This window comes from Cyprinus carpio, chromosome B19 (genome assembly GCF_018340385.1).
Source record: "Cyprinus carpio isolate SPL01 chromosome B19, ASM1834038v1, whole genome shotgun sequence".
NCBI classification, from domain to species: Eukaryota; Metazoa; Chordata; class Actinopteri; order Cypriniformes; family Cyprinidae; genus Cyprinus; species Cyprinus carpio.
This window is the reverse complement of record NC_056615.1, coordinates 22987421-23005438: the sequence shown is the minus strand read 5'-3', so window position 1 is coordinate 23005438 and position 18018 is coordinate 22987421. Positions and strand designations below refer to the sequence as shown.

General features: G+C 33.9%; 1 protein-coding gene across 1 annotated transcript; it reads left to right on the top strand.

Annotated features, from left to right (window-relative positions):
- Positions 1 to 563: 563 nt before the first annotated feature.
- On the top strand, positions 564 to 17259 carry LOC109066842 (four and a half LIM domains protein 3-like). Its single transcript, XM_042745490.1, has 6 exons — positions 564 to 704; positions 9740 to 9937; positions 11880 to 12054; positions 14538 to 14707; positions 15048 to 15234; positions 17093 to 17259. Exons 2-6 carry the CDS (start codon positions 9752 to 9754, stop codon positions 17239 to 17241), a joined length of 867 nt encoding a protein of 288 aa, XP_042601424.1. The 5' UTR covers positions 564 to 704; positions 9740 to 9751; the 3' UTR covers positions 17242 to 17259.
- Positions 17260 to 18018: the final 759 nt, after the last annotated feature.

Sequence of the window (18018 nt, the reverse complement as noted above, 5' to 3'; positions counted from 1 at the left end):
ATGAAGTCTTGTTTTCTATGGAGCTGGGCAATATAAAATGAGTTAAGGCTAAAAACAAGAGCAACATCTGTAAATATCAAACCTGTTGAATTAAGTTGATTCATCTGAGCCCACTGGCAGATAGTTGTTTTGTTTTGTTTTGTTTTTATCAAACTTACAACGTTTTGATCGATTTCTCATAAAAATTCTTCTCTTGTGTCATTTTGCTTTAAGTAAGTAATCTGTGTTTGCACTGGATAACAAGACAAACATACTAATAAAGTATATCACTTTTTGCAGTGTGAACAGAGGCTTTTAAGTTAAATTAATGGGGATCTGTTCATACTTTGAAGTGTTGCTAATACAAGACATTTAATAAAATTTATTATCCTAAGATTATTTTTACTTGGTCTTAAATTTACCTTCATGAAACCTGCAGAAATCCTGTCAAATGTTGTCTCTGTGTCTAAGTGTTGCTTTAAGACTGTGTGGGAGTTTTTCCATAAAATTTCCATGTTGGACGTTGGCTGAAGAATCAGCTCAAAGCAGCTGAAGGTCTGGATGTTTGGCGTGTCAGATGTGGGCGGGCTGCGAGTGCAAATGTCTCGCTCAGTGGGAGGATCAGCTCCGTGTGATGTGCTTCATGGGAAAAACTGCAGTAACACCACAGACAGACATTACACACTGTGCACAGGGCCAGATCAGCTGGACTCTTCAACACCGCGGTAAGATCTCAACTACTTACTGTAGAATAGGAAAAGAGCAGAATTATTCAGTTTTACAAGCTGAATAATAATATTATGTCTTCTTATAACATCTATAGGGAACTTGTTACTGTTTCCTGATGTATTAGTTTCAGTGAAAAGCCTGAGATGTGTTTGCTGTATTTGATGTATTTACAGATGATCAAATTCGATTTATTCATTTATTTAAATGTTCATTTTATTTATTTAATCATTTAGTTACTTTTTTTTTTTTTTTCATTTTGTATATTTGAATTTTTTATTCATATTTTTTACTAAAACTTACGTATTCGGTAGTACTTAAGTTTTTCACTATAGTCGTTAATTTCTTATATATATATATATTATATATATATATATATATATTTATATATATATATATATATATATATATATATATATATTCTATGTTCTATGGACCGCTGGTTTGAAAAGCTTGTTTAAAAAGCACTGATTTCATGCTGTTCATTTCCGCTACAGTACAGTAACTTTTGAATAGGCTCAAAGTACAGTTTACATTTTCTATAAAACAATGACAGTTTTACTGGACTGTGTGTGTGTGTGTGTGTGTGTGTGTGTGTGTGTGTGTGTGTGTGTGTGTGTGTGTGTGTGTGTGTGTGTGTGTGTGTGTGTGTGTGTGTGTGTGTGTGTGTGTGTGTGTGTGGCACCCCAGGGGCTCGGCAACAAAGGCAGCATGAAAAGTGAGTTATTTTTGTCAGGAATACAGGCAGTTCTCTCACACACACACACCATATCACTCTCTATTTCTCACCAGTATTAAGACGGAATTTGTCCACACTTCTATGTCCCTAGAGTCTTTTCTCATTCCCAGATTTCCTCTCCAGTACTTACAAACAGCACTGTGGTGATACCAAGCATACCACTGTATATTTAAATACACCATATTAAATGATTACTAAATTAAAGTACAACATACTTTCTATCCTAAAACAATCCTATACCCAGCTCTACACTGCTAAATGTGGACAAATGTGTAGAACATTTTTAAGTTGCTTTAAAACAATGTGAAAAATGTATTCCCATCTGATATTATCAATGTACTGCCACAGAACCTTTGTAAGAGTAATATGTCTTAAATTAATACTTATATGTAAATATAACTTGTTTTGCAACACTGGTAACCTTGATATTCCCTTGAAAGAACAAAGAGTGAGGATCAGATCAGTTAATCAGCTTTAGTGTTTTTAAACATCGGTCTTTGAGATCCAATCCACCAAAATAGTTACTGCTCTGAAACTGTAGTTGACCTGAAGGGAATTGTGGCGCTCATTGCTGGTGCACATAAATATAAGGGTTTGCAGTTTTGTGGACACTCGCTGTTTCTGAGTAAGATTCATGGAGCCACAGTTGTCGAAATGATGAATAGAAGAGCACTTTCCACTACGGGCAGGATTTATAGATCTTACCGTAACTTCAACCACTGGATCTGCATTGATTAATGATGTAGAAAACCTTGTGGAAATTATTTTGCTGTCCCTCTCCTGAGTGTTAATAAATTAGTTGTACTGTCTTGCAGATGAATGCTATAAGAACTATCCAGGAATTCAGTGAAGGACTCTAGGAGTGAAAGACATTACAGGTCCTTATGAAGTCTTTTTGAAGGTTGTGATTTATTAGGCTCAAATTATAAACTATAACAAGCCTAATTTTTCTGTTTTTAGTTTTGGTCAGTTAAAGGCATAGTCCATCCAAAATGAAACTGCTTGTATCATTTACTCACCCCAATATTATTCCAAACCTGTAGGACTAACCTTCTTCTTCAAAACATAATAGAAGATATTTTGAAGAATACTGGTAACCAGTTTTGATTCCCATTGACTTCCATTGTAGTTTTTTGTCCAGATGAAAGTCAGTGTTTGGTCATCCAACATTCTTCAAAATATCTTCTTCTAAGACTTAGTTTCTACTGCAGAACACACACACAAACAAAATATATTTTAAAGAATTCTGGTACCCAAATACTTTTGGTTCCCATTGACTTCCATTAAATGGACCAAAATACAATTTTAAGCCAATGGGAACCAAAACTGTATGGTTACCAACTTTCTTCAAAATATCTTCTTTTATGGTCTGCAATAGAAAGTAAGTCTTAGAAGAAGATATTTTTAAGAATGTTGGTAACCAAACAGTTTTGGTTCCCATAAAGGATGTCAATGGGAACCAAAATTGTTTGGTTATAAACAATCTTAAAAATATTTTAAGGTTTGGAACAACATGAGTAAATGATGAGAGGATTTTAATTTTTAGGAGGTCTATCTATTTTAATGTGATATTTAATTTAACAGACATAAACCTATTTTAAGAATTAAGACTAAAACCACACTTTTTAAAATTCCTATAATTCTTTTCTTATTGGGTGCACAATCAGATATGCATAAAAGTCTTCCATTGGGAATACTTTGGTATCCAAGGGGAAATTATTTTTTAATGGCACAGTCATTTGAACGTTCAGAGTCCAGAGTACGTCATCACCGCCACAGTAACTCATTAAGTATTACTATGGGACCACATGCTTGCAAACATTTGTGTAGAATTTGAATTTGACCTTATTTTTGTACTGCTACATACTCCAACACGAACTTTGTTGCCTTTTTAAATATTTGCCTTATTTGGTTTTGTTGTGATGGCCGACATGGATGGAACATGGCATTATGGGAAGGCGCCAGTGAGGTAAACATGATGCTTGTTTATAGAGCAGGGTAAATATGGCTTGTAAAAGAGTAATTAAGGCTAACATCGGCATTCATTCTGTATCCGCAAGCCAACTGCGGTGTCCGCACTCGCACGCCTCGGATTTTCCACCATCTAAGTGTATGATGTCACCAGTGACTTCCAGGCGTACAGTGAGTTTGGCACCAAATGGAATAGTTTCTACTCTTATCCAACCAGGATGGGTGTACATGGAGGTGGGGGGCTGTGACCACATAATGTTTTTGGTTGGCCCAAAAACTGGCTTGTCTTTCTCTGTGAGTAACTGGCAGAAATGTTGGTCTTCAAAGAACTCCATCTGGGTTTTCTCTGCCTGCAGAGTGGAATGTGCCATTTTTAGGCAGAAAAATGCCTTTGTTTGCCCTTTTTGAAACCCCTAAATTCTTCCCGACCACGGCCCTGACCACAGTGGCATTCCCACAGCGTGGTACGGGGCACAGAGACAATAGCTGGAGACATGCCAGTGAAGAGCATTAGGCTCACAGACACACACTGTATTATAAATCAGCTCTTCAGACAACATTTAGAAAATCAAGGCAACTATTTATATGACTTTTTTTGTTGAATTTGTCTACTTAAATATTTTTAATTAAATATATTCACTTAAATTGACTTAAACTTCATGATGTGCTCTGGTTATTTTGACTCAGATGATTTTCTTTTTCCTGAAAATGCTAGTTCATGGTATTGTTTTGGACTAAAACTTAATGACTTTGCTCACACAGGGTATAACAACAAATTTTGTACTTTTTGGATTTTTTTTCCAGCTGAAAATCGCTTCTTTCATCTTTTCTATCAGTTAGTACAGGTTTTGCATTTGTTTTTGAAACTGATTGATCTGTTTAGGCCTCATTGATCTGAGCTTATGCACCAAAGACTGAATCCATTTGATAATGTACAATAATGAGAGATTTACGATTTAAGAGCAATTTAAGAGGCTGGTCATTTTTGACTAGGAACACCAAATTAAGTAGTGGATTTTCAGCACAGCACAAGGGTTAAATGTTAGCTTAGCTTGATTTAGATTTAAATTTTGCCATAATTCGAATTTTTGCTACAGCAAATTCAAGGGGTGTCTCTTTCTCATGTAGTATATCTATCTCATTTTTGTTATTTTGTTTCATTTGAAAATATTTTATTTTGTTTCAATGAAAGTTTTAGAACAATATGATATCACCGCAGTTTTATTGCAGTAAAAACTAGATTTCAATGTGAGTGATAATTGCCCATGAAAAGCTCGCTGCAGGGGGCTGGTTGCCCGGGCATTGTTTTGCAGTTTCTAAGGTATTCTGGCCAGTATACACTGTAATTTAAGTATTGTTTATATATTTATAAGTATTTATTAATGTTTTAAATTAGCTTTCATTTTTTATATTTTCAGTTTTCATTTTAATTTTAGTTGAAGTATTAGCTTTTGTGTTGTTTTTGTAATCTTAGTCTTATAGATTTATTTTAATGAATATTTCTATTTAGCCATTTAATTTTATTTTAGCTTTGGTCATTTTTAATACTTCTACATTTAGGTTTCAGTTAGTTGCCAAGACAACATTTCTAATTTATATTTAGGTTTTTTTTAAGTTTATAATTTAATATTTATATTTTTCAGATATTTTATATTTTTAAATTATACAACAATTTTTAATAGTTTTAGATAAGAACACTTGGTTTACATTTAAATTTATTCAGAAGACATTCACATTTATCCAAAGTGAATTTATGCAGTTTGGCCTTTCATACACGACAAAGGCATATTGGGTGCCGGAAAACATTTCAAAGTGAAAGTTTTTATAAATGAAATGAAACAATATGAAGACGCATAGCTGCTAAAAAGCAGAAGTTGGCTCTAACATATGCCATGGCAGGAAGACACATTGTTCTCAAGAGTAAACAACCCTCCCAAGATATCAATCAAGATATCAGACTCAGAATTAAAAGTCTTTATGTACTCCAAATTGGTATTTATTCTCCAGACTGGAATTTACACTTTATCCTGCATAGACTGACGTTTTCAGCTATGAAATTAGTCAGAAATATGGGAATCAATAGCTATACTAACTCTTTAACTGTGGTATTTTTAAATATAATGAAAAAAAAAAGTCTTAATAGTTTGCTTAATTACATAGAATTCTTAGTTTTGCCATTCTCTCTTTTCCTGCTGTTTATTCTAATAAAATAAGTTCTTCTCATTTTATTCCCAAACCTACAAACTCACAGACTGAACATCTGTTAGAAATATGGGAAATGCTAAGTTTAATTACAAGTTTACACGCAAGTGGACATTAAGCAATTTTGTGGTACTCTAAATCTGGGCTAAATTTAAAATCCACAAACAACACATTTTAATGTGTGGATGGATTCGTTTAGAACGACTTCAAAATGAAACAAAGCTTTGATAACATTGACATTTGGCCCGCAGGTGTTCAATAGCAATAATTTCTTTGGCACATAGACCCCAGGAAACAAATAACTACCAGAGCACGCACACACACACTTAACCAGCTGGTTAATTTTCCACACACTGAACAATGGGGTTGGAAACTTTTGCAGTTGCTGAACAACATGTTCTATGTGCTTCAATAAGTGCGAGTGATTTTGTGTTAAATTAAGGATTTATTATTTTCTTCTTATAACACATGCTGCACTGAATAAGTTGGACTCCGGTACATTGAATACCTGTGGAAACCACATTCAAAGAAAGTTTTTGTTGTTCTAATGTTCGGTTTTACAGACCATTTAGCAGTGTGTATCTTTGGAGACCTGCGGTTTAGGAAATACATGAGGTGGAACCAGAACAGAGACGCCTTTCCTGGATTTGCCATTGCATGGGGTCTTTGAAAGTCTGTACTGTTTTTGGATGGGCGGCATCACGAATCTAAGATCGTCTTGTTGATAATAAAGTGTGTGAATGTGGATCGGAAAATATTACTTGTTATGCAAAGTCGTTAATCTGCACCTTGTGGAGGCAGGTTTAATCATGTGGGAACACTGTGGAATTTATTTGATTAGTTTTTCACAGATGTTCTGCTTTAGATGGCAGGCTTAGGTAATGGAGAAAGTTATGTAGCATTATTTGGAATGAAATCCGGTTTGATCTTTAGTGGATAAGGTAGTTAAAAAGAAAAAGAGGATAAATTTAGATTGAAATGTGGTTATAAACAAGTTTTTGATTAAATAGTATAGGTGGTTTGGTTTGAAATGCAGTTAAAATCAGATTTTTGTTAATGCATGTCAGTCTGAATGATGAAATCTGATTTCATGTGGATTTTTTATTTATTATTTTTTTTTTTTCTAATCATCATTCACTGTTTGACTGGTTGCAACCAGTTCATACTTAATTAATCATATTTAAGAAAAAGTAGAGTAAAAACTGATTTTCAAATGTTTTTTATAAGTCTAGAAACTTTTTAAAAATGAGGTCTGTTAAATTTTCCAGGTTTTTTTCATATCAGTCATATTGTGACAGGTAATACTATGGCTCAGCTCAGACGCACAGACACTCTTTTGTGAGACGCTGTCTGTTAAAATTTGACATGTCTAACACAGCGAGACACATAGACTCTGGTATGTTAGTGTAGTGGGAAAGTGTCACCTATGATCTGAGAACTGGGTTACTTGGAATGATTCCCACATTCCCTTCATCTTTCTGCGGACACTATACATTCCACAACACTTACACATTAGTCTCTCTTCCTTATGTATGTGTGAGAAATATTTATTATTTTTTTATAGATGAGTTGGACCAGACAGAAAACTGATTTGTGAATCTATTTTATTTTATTTTATTTTATTTTATTTTATTTTATTTTATTTTATTTTATTTTATTTTATTTTATTTTTATTGAGTAGGACCAGTTAGTGAACTTGATTAAGTGTGCATTTTATTTTATTGAATTGAACTGAAATGAAATGAATTGAAGTTAAATTAAATTTAACTGAATTTAACTGAACCGGTTTGGACCAGATAGTGACCTGCCTTAAGTATGCATCTGTACATTATTTGATTTGATTTTATGGATCAGTTAGACCAGACAGTGAATTACTTTAAGTATGTGTCTAATTTCATTTCATTTCATTTAATAGATGAGCTGGACCCAATAGTGAACTGCTTTAAGTGTGCATACTGTAAACTCCCTCAGTGTTGTTTCATTTTTTCATTTATTTTTGATTTAATATTTGTGCATTTTTATTTTATTTGTTGGACTGGATGTTGGTGCAGATCTGTTTAAAGTGCGCATTTTTCTTTTTATTATTTTATTTTTATTATGGATGACTTGTGTGTTTATTTATTTATTTATTTATTTTTTTTTTTTTGCGTCATACATGTAAACTCCCCTAGTATTGTTCGGTATATGTGGGGGTTATTATTTTTTATATTATTAATATTATTTGATTTGATTTGATCTCCAGAGTGAGCAGAGCTAGAATCTAGACAAAGACGAATTTCTAATATACTATCTTTATTATTGTTCCACATGGTTTGTCACTTCATAATTCCCATATTTCCATTTGTTATTTTTTGTGTTAGTTGTGCTGTCTTAACTAGTATTGTAAAATGTGGAAAAGAATATGATGGTGTGTCCAAACATTAAGGAATGTTCTGTGGTTTATATCAAGAGTCACTCAGTGTCTTGCACTGCTATCATCATTTCTCTTCAAAAACAATATGGTTTTGGGGGAATGTGAGTGTGATTCATAACTACTTCCAGTTTGCAGGGCCGTTCGCTCATTTGGGGGTGAGAACAGGATGTGAAAGAGGGGGAGACCGTGCTATCACTTTCATAAAAGGGAGTTCTGATGTTTTCTTACCCCTGGGGAGTTTTACATCTCATTAGATCCGCATGTTCTACAATCAGAACGACTCCCACAAAGAATGCCAGAGCAAAGCAGGAATTACAGTGGGACAAGAGATGCAGGCAGAGAAAAATTACACACTTTATGGAGTTCGCCATTTACTTGATACATTGAATTCATACCATATGTTTTTAAACATATGTTAAGGGCCATTTTCAACCCTCTTCATTAGAAATTGATTCCTCCAAAATAATCAAAATAAAAGGTAAAAAGGAATTAAATGAAAGCAGCTTATCTTGTGATAACGACTGGATAAATGTACATTATTCTGCTTATTTCACAACTACTATATGAATTTAAACAAACAAAGATAAATAAGTAAATGGTCATTAAAATGTTCATATCAGTATTTTTTAATTTCATTATATGAGAATTAAATGAGCACATTGTCAGCATTTGTGTTCCAGAGTTTTAGTACAAAATTTTGTGCATCTTTATTTAATTTTATTTATTAATGAGTTGGACTATATAATGAAGTGCTTTAAGTGTGCATCTTCTAATTTTATTGTTTTATTTAATTTTAAATTTTACTTTATTGTTTTATTTTATTGTATTTTATTTCATTTACTGTAATTTTATTTAATTTTAGAGTTTAGTTTTAAGCATTTTATTTTGTGATAATATCTGGATAAATATTGAAATATTGAAATTGAAATGTTCATATGAATTGAAATGTTCATTATGTGAGAGAAAGAAAAAAATCACTGACTGCAGGTTAAAATCTGACTAGTGCTTTTTTAAAAATCCCTGGTGATCTTAAACAGAATAGTTCGTCAATGCATGATTTATCATGTTGCTAAAAAAATAATGCTTGCTTTCTTAATTTTTAACTACATGCCTCTGCATTGACTTCATCCCAACTTATATGTTTTCTTATTGAATTTCCAGTTTTGCTCTGAAATGCATGACATTACAGAAATTTAATTTTTGAATATTTGATTATGAATAGCATTTCAGTTTGTAGAGAGCAGTAAGAGGATATTTGTAGTGTTTTCACTGTGGGAATCTGTTTATTCTCACGCTCTGTCCAGGACACACAGTTATGATCACATATTTAGCACACAAATAAAATGACCACTTGTTTCCCCACTGGATCCTGATGACTTTCTTATCCTTTTAATCAGAGATACCAGACTAGACTCAGATCCCTAGTGTATCTTTTGGCAGACTCTCTTGCTCTCTGTCTTACTTTCATTATCTCGACCCACACAGAGTAGACCTATTTAATTTAAATTTACTCCAGTCATTTAATTAGAAACCTTCAGGCCTACTGTGACAAAAGATTTACCGCTGATTACAAATCAAAACAGATACATCTTTGATTGCAGGCTATATAAATTGCTCTGCATTTCCTTCTGATGTGGAAAGACTCTCTTTAGAACAGCTCACAGCTAATTACTCAGTGACAACTTTCTTTAAATCTTGCTTTGCTTTAGGACTAGTGCTGTATGAGTCAGAGAGGAGCAGAGCGGAGCGTCATGTCAGAGCCGTTCGACTGTGACAGCTGTAAGGAGTCTCTGTATGACAGGAAATACATCCAGGTGAACGACGTTCCCCACTGCATCCCCTGTTACGACCGTCTGTACGCTAACACCTGCCAGGAATGCAAAGAGCTCATCGAACACAACTCACGGGTGAGTGCTTTAGGGATTAGCATCTATGAGACTCATAAAAGCTTTTTTTTTTTTTTAGTTACATTAGGACAGACAGACACACAGAGGAATAGATTCACTACACCATTTACAGGTGATGCAAATCATTCGACATAGATTTGCATCCTCACAGCTGGTCACGGTCATGCGTGACAGATCAGTGAAGCAGACGGCCAATGAAAACAGAGCAGGCCGCAGACGCCACAGCGCGCCGCTCACTGTCTGAGTTATAGATCCACTGGGAGAAATACACACTACATAAATACTAATACTCACTCTCTTTCTGTGTTTTCCTTGCACCTTCTTCATCAGTCATCTGCAGACGTGATGATTTGTGGGTCATTTGGCTAAAAGGACATCATTTATTATATGACAGGTTTAACACAGTTTGAACTGCTCTGAATCAATCACACATGAAGGACTGTTGGGTCTCACACAGATACTTATCATGGACTGTTTTTTTGAGGTTCAATATAAGCATCAAAATCTCATGTTTCAATGAGGAGATTTATGTTTATTGTTTTTTTGTTTTTTTTTTTGGTTCAATAATATAAATGCTTGCAAAACTCTCAAAAAAATCTCAATATGATTCGGTTTAATTTTAGTTGAATTCGAGATAATTCAATGAGATTTAGTTCAGTTCAGTTGTATTTGTTTTGCTTTGAATTAGATTCCATCTAATCCAATTTGATTCAGTTCTATTCACTGATCTATAATATAGAACATATATAGATCAGTGGTTCTATTCCTTTTTGAATCTGATTGATTTTGATCTAGTCCAGTTCTTTATTGTTCAGTTGGAGTACCATGTAAATGTAATGAAACTGAATTTGATTCACATCTAATTCATTTTGATTTGATTTGATTCAGTTCAGTATTGTTAAATCCTATTATACAACAACCCTATTAATGCAAAGGCAGTGTCAGTTTGATTCAGTTTCATTTTGGTTTGAATATGATGTAATTCAATCAGTATCAGTTTGATTCTGTTATATTTGTTGCGATTTGAATTCCATTTAATCTAATTTGATTCAGTTTCAATTTGATTCAGTTTTGAAATTGATCCTGTTTTATTTGATTTGATCCAATGCAGTACATTATTGTTAATTTTCAGTACTCTGTAAATGTAATTATTTTCAGAACCATAGTATGTGATTTCTTTTGATTCATATTTGTGTCTGATTCATTTTGATTTGAATTGATCCAGTTCAGTAATATTAATCAAACCTGTTTTATAATTCAAATACAATGCTATTAATTCCTTGGGGTACCATGTAAATAAAATGGATGAATTTCAGTATCAAAGTATCTGATTTAAGTTGATTCACATTACAGTCTGATGTATTTTGATTTTATCTGAACCAGTTTGATCCAAAGCAGTTTTGATTCAACATCTGTGAGAAACAGCAAACCGTCACTAACATCAACAGATCTGGTGTACATAGAGACGGTGAGATCTGTCGGATCTAATTTCTCACATCTTTACTGGAAGGCCTTGAGTGTGTAAAACACGAGATGCTTCTGTTCTGTGCTCAGTATTAATAGCCGTCTGATCTTTGAGAGCTTGGATCAGTGGATGGTAGTAAAGCATGTATTTTTATTGCGTAAAGGTCTCAAACCATTCCTTTCATGGTAGTGGAAATGACAAAGAACAGCGAGATCTGTTTTGCTTCAGCTTCCTGCAGAACCAGCTGCGTCAACTCATTTCACCTTTCGTTCAGCTGTGCAGTGATCTTTGTCCCACAGTTTGATGATGATTCAATGGAGTAAAATGTACATTTCTATGGACTAACAGGTTCTAGTAGCCTGAAAGTCACAAGGGCTAAACTAAATTCAATTAACTAAGTATTGCATGCTTTTAATGATTAAATGTAATTTATGTTTAAACTGAAATGTATATGTTGCTGTGCTCTCTGTGTCTCAGGAGCTGTATTATGAGGACAGGCATTATCACGAACACTGTTTCCGCTGCTCGCGCTGCAGCCGTTCGCTGGCGGACGAGCCGTTCACCTGTCAGGAAGACGCCCTGGTGTGTAACGACTGTTACTGCAATGAGTTTTCAACTAAATGTGTGGCCTGTGGGAAGACTGTGATGCCAGGTACAGTTCCTAAACACACATACATATGCTGTTTTATATACATTACCATTTAAAAGATTAGAGTCAGTAAGATTGTTCTACTCAGCAACTACGCATTTAAATGGACCAAAAGCAACAGAAAAATACATTTGTAATGTTACAAAATAGTTTTTATTTTAATTAAATGGTGTAATTTTGAATCAAAGAAAAATCACAGTTTCCACCAAAATATTAAGCAGCTCAACTGTTTTCTATAGAAGCTTGTTTCTTCCATGGAATAAAAAATTGTGACTTTTTATTTCACAATTCTGACTTTCTTTCTCATGACGGCATGTTTACATCTCGCAATTAAAAAAATTTTCTCAGAATTGCAACTTATGACCTCGCAAATGTGAGTTTACATCTAACAATTCTAAGAGAAAAAAAATACAAAAAGTGCTTCTTGATAATCAAATCAGTATATTAAGAATGATTTCTAAAGGATAATTTTACACTGAAGACTGGAGTAATGATGCTGAAAATTCAGCTTTGCATCACAGGAATAAAATACATTTTAAAATTTATTATAACAGAAAACAGTTATTTTAAATTGTAACAATATTATATTATATAAGTAATAATAATATTTTTAATCTATTTTTAATCAAATAAATGCATGAGACTTCTGTGCATGAGACATTCACTGACAGTAAGATTAAATAGATAGATAGATAGATAGATAGATAGATAGATAGATAGATAGATAGATAGATAGATAGATAGATAGATAGATAGATAGATAGATAGATAGATAGATAGATAGATAGATAGATAGATAGATAGATAGATAGATAGATAGATAGATAGATAGACTAAAATAATTTATTTCAATTGAATTGAATTACAAACAGACAATCATATTCGCTGTTGTGTGAATGTCTCAAGCATCACAACTGTCTTGCATGTAATTGATTGTACCAAACTGTACAGACCATAAACATACACACAACAAATATGAAACCTTTCAGATGTAATCCTTCAGGAAATGAAGTTGAAGTGTTTCTCGCTCTGCCCGTTAAAGCAGAAACTGAGTTAATGAGTTTTGATTGGGCCTCAGGGTGTGGCAGTAGAGATGTGACAGTGTGATTACAGACACGCTCAGCTGAGAGAGAAAAGCCTCAGGCCAAACTCGCGCACACGCCTGCAGGCCTGACGCCAACACTCGGGCGTTACGTTACCCATAATTACACTCCGCCGCCTGCCTCTGTCTCTCTGGAGCTTTTCGGAGAGAAATAAGAGACGGGGAAAGTTCCAAAAGGATAAAATTACAAACTTAAAGTGGCAGATCTCTCTTCCCTCGCTCATTCAAAACAGACCAGCCATCTCAGTCCCCCTCTGGGACATTTTCACGCCCGTTCTCAATCATTAAACACAGATCAGGTGAGCCGTTTTCCAACAAAACCTGTATGTTGCATCTGTGGCTTATGTATTTCCAGATTCCATATGCATTTTTATTGAAATACCAGCCATTGCGCCATTTCCAGCCTACGATTTTGGCATGCCTCAAACAAAACTCCCACACAGGAGGCTTTTGTAGATCTAGGGCAGTCCAGATGTACCCATAGTTGTGTGGCATGACATCATGTGTAGCCTTTAGTTTGTAGTTACTTATCGGACCTGATCGGCCATCCGCAGCACTGTAAAAGCACTTAAGGAAAACCTGTGTAGTGAATAAACAGGTGAGGCTGTTTTTCAGAGGAAATCCATTGCAGACAGGTAGAAGCACATTCCCTGATTGTGCAATTATGCAACAAGATAAAACATAAGAAAGCTATGAAATAAGGTTTAGCTCTGAAAAGAAAAAAAAAATTAAAGAAAAAAAGGTAGTTTTGTGGTTTTCATTTTATGTCTGTTATCTTTGAGTCTTTTCTAGATGTTAGTATTTTTATAGTATTACTATTAATTTATATTTTGTTTTAGCTTTTATTTTATATTTTCAGTTTTGATTTTAATTGTAAGTTTTATTAATTTTGTTAGGTGCTTGTCATTATTTTTATTTTGTTTCAGTCTTAGTTAACCATGACAATACTGTAACTTTAAAAAAATTCAAAAACATTAATATAAAAAAATATATATTAATGACTCATCTTTAAAATATTTTTTGTCATTTTTTAACTACGTATTTCTCCGTACAAATATCTAAAAATTTTTGCAACAATATCTTTTAAATTGAGATGGATGGTTGTTGTTTTTTTGTCTTGTTTTTTTTTTTTTTTTTTTTTTTTTTTTTTTTTTTGGTTTTAGCTTGTTTTTTCTTGTTCATCTTGTTTTATCAAATTTATCTTGTTTCAACATTTTTAAGATATTTTAACTGCAGAATAAGACATAAATAGATGTTAAGAATTTTTTTGAAGAGCTCCCATTAGTTAAATGCTTTGCTTAATGTAGACAATGTCTTCTCAATGTAGACAATGTGTTTAACATTTTGTTTCATAGATTTATATGAAATGATTTCAATCTCTCAGGCTCCAAGCGGCTGGAGTACGGAGGCTGCGCGTGGCACGAGGAATGCTTTGTTTGTTGTGGTTGTGAGCAGCCCATCGGCGCCCAGTCGTTCATCCCAGATAAGGACGAGTACTACTGCGTGCCTTGTTATGAGGGACGATTTGCCCCACGCTGTGCCCACTGCAAACAGGTAAGATGAAAACTGTCAAGAAAGGTTCTTTACTGGCACTGATGATTCCATGGTGAACCTTTACAAAAGGTTCTTTATAGTGGAAAAAGGTTCTTTAGGTCATTAAAGTGTTCTTCACACTATAAAAAAAAAGTTTATTTTAAGAACTATTTAATGAAATTTCCAAAAATGGTTCTATCACTGCAAAAACCCTCTTTTGGAGCTATTATATTTAAGAGTGCAAACTGCACATATCATAATATTAATCTAAATATTGAGTGTTTTTGTGTTTATTCCATTTCCAATCAATAAATCATATACCAGTGAATTAAAATGTTTTTGTTGGTCTTCTCTCTTACAGATCTTGGTTCAGGGTGGTGTTACATATAGAGACGAGCCCTGGCATAAAGAATGTTTCTTGTGTACGGGTTGTAAAGTGCAGCTCGCCGGACAGCCTTTCACGACGCAGGGTGAAGATCCATACTGTGTGAAGTGCTTCAGCAACCTGTACGCCCAAAAATGCTCTGCCTGCAACAAACCCATCACAGGTCAGTGTGTGTTAGTGTGTCTCTAATAAGACTGCTTTTTATTACCAGTCTCTACAGCTGCTAACAGAAACGCTTTGTCAGAAACAAGAGACAGTTGTCACATAAACAGGGTCATGTGTTTGGAAGCAGATGGTTTGTTCCTTCACAATGTTGAGTCAGTCTGAAATAGTTTTGCTTGTTCGTTGGGAACCCAAGAGTCTAAATCCACGGGTTGTGAACTTTGAGTCAAGACGGGGTCAAACTTCTAGACTGTTTATGTGTTTTAATATCTTAAAATCATACTAACCTCAAAGCAAGTTCTGAAAAAGTTGTGTTTGCTATTAAAGCGATTTTTTTATTTACTTACCCTTCTTTCATACCAAACTCATATAATTTTGTATTTTCTGTAGAACACAAAAGGAAATGTTATGCTGTTAAAGAACTATAAAAAGTTGTCAAACAAAGCTGTGTGCCTTCAGAAAAATATAAAAAATATAATACAGTACAGTAATACAGTTTTTTGGTTGTTTGTTTTTCCATTTATGGAGCTCAATGCCCCAGTCCCCATTTACTTTCATTTTATCAATAAGAACATTCTGTCAAACAACTTTTGTGTTACAAAGAAAGTAAGGTTTGGAGTGACATTGAGTAAATAATTTTTGGCTAAACTGCACTGTATGAAAAAAAAGTTTTTAAACAAACTAAATTTAAATAATGAGTACATCATAAAACCCTCTTCTAAACTGTGTTTCACCTTACCCTATCACTAAAGTACGACTATAATAATTAATATTTGTATTCCTGAATTTCACGAGAAATACTTTCTTCATTGGTCCTTGCCTGTTTACACCATATTTGTAAATAGAGGAAATAAGGAATGTCTACTACAGTATATTACTGTATATGCAGTGAAGTATCGTGAAGACACAACAACTAAACCTCGAACCAAAACAGCTACAGTAATAAAACACGAATCAACATTGTTTGCGTAACAACACATTGCTTTGTGCGTCAAGACTCCAGATTCATCCGCGCAGAATAGCGGAGCCAAAGCACAACTAAATGTTCTTCTGCAGTCAACTAGTAGTTTTATGCTTCAACCGCTAGAGTGTAGCTTTAGGTTAAAGACATTTCCTTTAAACCTAACTCACAACACTATGCAATACATAATTCAAAACATGGAAAAAACATATTCATATTAATACAGAACATTGTGCCCTATGTTTACTCTTAAAACCCTCTTCTAAACTGTGGTTTCACCTTACCCTATCACTAAGTACGACTATAATAATTTAATATTGGTATTCCTGAATTTCACGAGAAATACTTTCATCATTGAGTCCTTGCCTGCTTTACACCATATTTGTAAATAGGGGAAATAAAGGAATGTCTACTACAGTATATGACTGTATATGCAGTGAAGTATCGTGAAGACACAACAATCTTAAACATCGAAACCAAAACAGCTACAGTAATAAAACATGAATCCAACCTAGTTTGCATAACACAACCACATTGCTTTGGGCGTCAAGACTCCAGATTTCATCCGCGCAGAATAGCGGAGCCAAAGCACAACTAAATGTTCTTCTGCAGTCAACTAGTAGTTTTATGCTTCAAAAAACCGCTAGAGTGTAGCTTTAGGTTAAAGACATTTCCTTTAAACCTAACTCACAACACTATGCAATACATAATTCAAAACATGGAAAAAACATATTCATATTAATACAGAACATTGTGCCCTATGTTTACTGACTTTTATAAGTGTGTAATCCTTTTCATCTTTAGAAACAATTTAAACCATGTTTAATCATGACCATGTTGTTTTAGAGATTGTGGAGACCACTCAACAAAGTACAACCCCTCTAAATCTTTTCCTCAGGTTTTGGAGAAGGGAAGTACATCTCGTTTGAGGAGCGTCAGTGGCATCAGCCATGTTTTAAGTGCTCTGAATGTTCTGTGTCTCTGGTTGGAGCAGGATTCTTCCCCGACGGAACAAAGATTCTCTGCAAAAGCTGCAATGCCAAATAACCCACAACTGCTTTTTTTTTTTGTTGTGATGCTGTTTGTGTGTTTGTGTTTGTGTATTTTTGTTATATTTATGAATTTTTTGAACATTTTTTATAAATGATATTTTATGTATGATGTACATTAATGTTTGGTGTTACATTCTCCCAAATCTGGATTTAAAAAATCTCTAATATTGAAGGATATGTTTGATCTGGTTGAAGCATTTTATAATTTAAATTAGAAACTCAAATCGTTTGAACTAAGCATGTGTACATGCCAAAGCTTTAGTTTCCTGAGATGTTGTTTTTGTCATTAGTCTTTTGAATTTACATTTGAGTAATTTTCCATGTGTTTGCATAAACTTCCGGCCTTTAAATTTCCTCCAGCAGCAACATTCCTCAACTAAATTTACGTTTTAACGAAATACACACACTGACCCAAATGATTGTTAATGTGGGAAGGCCTGTGTTCAACGAGACATTACGCTCAAGGAATGAATGATGCATATTGACAAAAAATGTTGTTTGTTAAACACAATGAATTTTACAGTGCACTATTTTAATGCACCAATGCATGCTTTTAATAACTCTCACATTAAATATTTGCATATTAATTCCTATTTATGTTCCTTTCAAAATAATATTTTTGATGATTTTTACAGATGCTTGATGATTTTTTTTTGTGCATGAACGCATTCTGTGCTCCTGCTGTTGTATTTCCTTTCATAAAAATGTTTGTAACATTGCTAAGAACTTTCTGTCTCCTAACAATAATGGACAAGTCCTCCATGTGAAGTTA

Excerpts from the sequence above, each read along its gene's own strand:
- LOC109066842 (XM_042745490.1), top strand. The coding sequence starts at position 9,752 with ATGAGTCAGAGAGGAGCAGAGCGGAGCGTCATGTCAGAGCCGTTCGAC. Across the intron at positions 12,055-14,537 it reads TGGGAAGACTGTGATGCCAG|GCTCCAAGCGGCTGGAGTAC; the intron begins GTACAGTTCCTA and ends TCAATCTCTCAG. Across the intron at positions 14,708-15,047 it reads GCTGTGCCCACTGCAAACAG|ATCTTGGTTCAGGGTGGTGT; the intron begins GTAAGATGAAAA and ends TCTCTCTTACAG.